The sequence below is a fragment of the Propithecus coquereli genome, unplaced genomic scaffold, assembly GCF_000956105.1.
Source record: "Propithecus coquereli isolate 6110/MARCELLA unplaced genomic scaffold, Pcoq_1.0 Scaffold30, whole genome shotgun sequence".
NCBI lineage: Eukaryota > Metazoa > Chordata > Mammalia > Primates > Indriidae > Propithecus > Propithecus coquereli.
Window position 1 is genome coordinate 3,756,668 of NW_012148619.1, and position 3,894 is coordinate 3,760,561.

Consider the following 3,894-nt stretch of genomic DNA (forward strand, 5'->3'; position numbering starts at 1 on the left):
GTCCAATTAATTTCTTTTTAATTTTAGTAGAGACGGGGTCTCGCTCTTGCTCAGGCTAGTTTCAAACTCCTGAGCTCAAACAATCTGCCCGCCTCGGCCTCCCAGAGAGCTAGGATTACAGGAGCTAAATTATTCTGAGAGGGTCTTTTCTTTTTTAAAAAAAAAAAAAGGATCAAAAATGAAAATTCAAAAGAAGGAAGAAATGCTATAAAATAAAATTAGAAATGGAAGGTATTGCTCATGCATGAGGCATCTTAGAAAACTATTTTCCTAAATATTAACTTTTTTAATGAATTACCTTTAATCTCCAACCAGAATGAGTCATATCTGTTTCTTTGCAAAAAAATCTTGTGGATTTTGTACCCACATTCAACAACTGTTCTCCTGGTAAACCTTGAGTCTGAGAAATATATCGAATCTGAAAAATAATTTACAAAACAGTTTATTCTTTCATGTATAAATGTCACAGACACTAGGTTAGATGTTAGGTGAGGAATGAAAAGATACAGTCTATGCCCTCAGAAATTCATCGTCTAGCAGAGAACATATACAAAACAATTACAATGCAGAGTTAATAAATAACATAATAAATTCCTCCTTAATGGAAAAACAGAGAGCACACCTAAATTAATTGTAGTCAGATAAAGTTCCAGAAGAGGTGATATTCAAGTTGGGTCTTAAAGGACAAATAGGAGTTAGCACTGGAGGGGTAGGAAAAACCTGACTATGCTAACGTTATAATATATATATAAAAATATGGAAAATCAACAGAGAATACTCACGCATTCAAAGACTAGAAATAGAGGTTCACTAAGAGACAAATGGCAAGAAATGAAATTGAACTAGCACACAAAGGGCATTATCAGCAAATTAAGAAGTTTAGATTATGTCCCAAGAGATAATAATGAGAAACTATTGGAGAAGTTTAAGCAGGAAATTAACAACTTATATTTTTAAAGCAATGTCTGAGAATGAGTGAGGGGATGAGGCCAGAGGAAAAATGAAGGAAGTCTGAATTGAGAAACTAAGTGGGAACAGAGAGGAAAGAGTAGATTCAAAAGAGATTTATTAATGGGTTGATAAAGACTGGGTGAATTACTACTATGGGAGTCTGGAGGGGACACTGCTATGAGACAATGACATATGCAAAGTTGTTTCTGTAGATGAAGGGGCATGGGTATAGGTGAGCTCTCCCAAGGAGGATACTAAAAACCTCCAGCCTCAGGGCCTCTGAACTTAGTATTTCTTCTGTCTGGAACACTCTTCCCCCAGATACCTGTATGGCGCTCTCACTTCCATCCTCTCTCCGTTCAAATGTCACCTTATTCTTGAGGCCTTCTATGACCCACCAACAAATAACAGCAAGCTCTGTCCTTCTCAGTACTACCCCATTCTCCTGGCTTTTCATTATCTCAGTCTGTGCATTTACTTTCCATTTTCTTACCCCACTCTCCATAGAATCTAAGTTCTATGAAGGGAAGGACTTTGTCTTCTTTGCTTACATATCCCCAGCACCCAGGAAATGCTTGGTATACAGCAGGCCATCAAATATGGTTTCCCCCACTTAATGACTAGAAAACATAGGGAATAAAACAGAGGCTTAGAAAAGGGAGAGCTCCCTGGGGGCTAAAATTGTCTTTCCATCCTTCCTTCTTATGAAAACTCAACTCCTTTAACCTATATTTAAGAATAAATGAAAGGACTTTTTTTTTTTTTTTTGTCTTTTAACTTCAAGGACCCTGCTTTGTCAATCAGTCCAGTGGTCTCCAGCCTTTCTGGCACCAGGGACCAGTTTTATGAAAGACAATTTTTCCATGGACGGGGTTGGGTGGGTGGGATTCAGAGCTCAGGGAGTGAGACAAGCGACAGGGAGAGGCTGTAAATACAGATGAAGCTTCCCTCCTTAGGGCCGCTCACCTCCTGCTGTGCGCAGCTGTCCCCCTTCGCCTTCCCAAGTTTCACCGAAGACAATTTGGGGTGGGGGTGGAACTCTGCAGCTGGGTTCCTAACACCCTAACAGGCCACAGACCAGTAGAGGGTTGGGGACCATAGAATTAGTCCATCCTCTCTTGCACCTTCTGTTTCTTCCTCTCTATGAGCTCTCTCTCCACTGACTACAAAAAAATTTTCAATATCTTCTATCCTCAAAAAAAAAAAAAAGGAAAACAAAACCAAACCTCCCTTAATTACTTAACGCCCTATTTTCTTGGTTAAGAGCCTTAAAATAGCAGCCTATATTATTTCACTTCCCATTCATACCTCAACATACTGCAATCTGAACTTTATTCTCACCACCCTCATGATATGGTACTAAGATAAGTAATGGCCTGTTAATAATGGATTCATTTAATAGTCACACATTAATCCTTATCTTACTTTGATACTAATAGCTACCACCTTTTTACATAAAAACTCTGCTTGTTCCATTTCCATGAAACCATTCTTTCCTGGTTCTCGGACACTCTTTAACTGCTTTCCTCTGTTCTTTAATATCACATTGCTTTCCAGAGTCTTGTTTTCTTTTTTCCCTTTACAAGTCCCAGGTGCCCATGATTTTATGTCTAAATTTCTATCTAAATCTTTAGCTCCAAAGCTCCAGACCCAACTGCTTATTGGAACTCTCCACATGGCTGGCCTTTAGGTACCTCAAACTGGACATATCCTGAACTGATTTTTTTTCCCAAATATGCTAATCTTTATGTATTTCCTCCTCTGATTGGCAGCAATACCATCCACCCAAATTAGAAACCTGAAATTTATGCCAGACTAAGTATCTCTCCCTCATCGCCCTCCCCCAACATCCAAAAGCCTAATAATTCTACCTCATTAACATTTTTGTAACTGCCCCCTCCTCTCCATCCCTGCTTCCGGTCTTCTTCAATTCTGAGTTACACAATTTTACAAGCCTCATAATTACTCTACCTGGCTCCAGTCTCCCCTAATGCCCCCATCCACTCAATTCATTTTTCACACTCTTACCAGACATTTTGGTGAAACGTAAATCTGCTGCTTCCCTGTATAAAACTTCTTAATAACTCCTTACTGCCTAAACTTTGCATAGGCCAGTTTCTCTTTCCTATATTGCTCTCTAACTCCTGCTTAGCCAATGTACCTATTCCTCCTTCACCAAATCCACATGACAAACTTTCACTATGTCTTCTTCAAGACCCAGTCTGAGAATCTTCTCTATAAAGCCATCCCTGACAATGCCAAGCAGAAGTAACTATTCTCCTAGGTGCTACCACCACATCTAGAACATAACAATTTTAATGCGTTTATAACACTATTACACTTTTTTATGTCTGTTTTCCCTACTAGATTTTGAGCCTCCTGACAACAGTCTGTTTTATTCACATTTATATCCTCAATTTTATATGAAATGACAACTAAAATCTCAACCTTACAAATTAGCTTCATTTCATTAAAGTGCTACCCCTTCCCCCACCCCTTACCCTTAGAGTAGCTAAAATCCTTATTTTAAGGAAACAGAAAATAGAAGGAAAAAAGTATTGAGTCTGGTACCTAGATGTAGCATCAGATATAAAAGCTATTGACAATTCAATTTCAACAAACATACCCAGAGCAACTATTATGTGTTGGATGCTAAAGATACGCAGATGAATAAAACATGTTGCCAATCTTCAAAAACATATAATTCAGTGGAATAGATAAATATTTAAGCACATAATTTGCAATTAAGCTAGTAAGTGCCACTGTGAATAAGAAAACAAAGTGCTAAAAGAACACAGAGAGTAGAGCAATTAATGTACCTAAGGAGTTAGGATGGCACTGCAAAACAAAACAAAACAAAAGTGGCAGGCAAAGCTCTTAAGAGTTTATTTTGGCCCTGAGTTTATAACTGGTCATAATGCCTGCCCAGTCTTTTTTTTTTTT

At 38.3% G+C, this 3,894-nt stretch overlaps 1 protein-coding gene across 1 annotated transcript in view; it reads right to left on the reverse strand.

Annotated features, from left to right (window-relative positions):
• HIPK3 (homeodomain interacting protein kinase 3) overlaps positions 1-3,894 on the reverse strand; it is a 132,019-nt gene that overhangs the window by 17,841 nt on the left and 110,284 nt on the right. Inside the window, exon 4 of the mRNA XM_012649546.1 lies at positions 299-418. Within this exon, the coding sequence (XP_012505000.1) occupies positions 299-418 (120 nt within the window). The remainder of the gene's footprint in view (positions 1-298; positions 419-3,894) is intronic.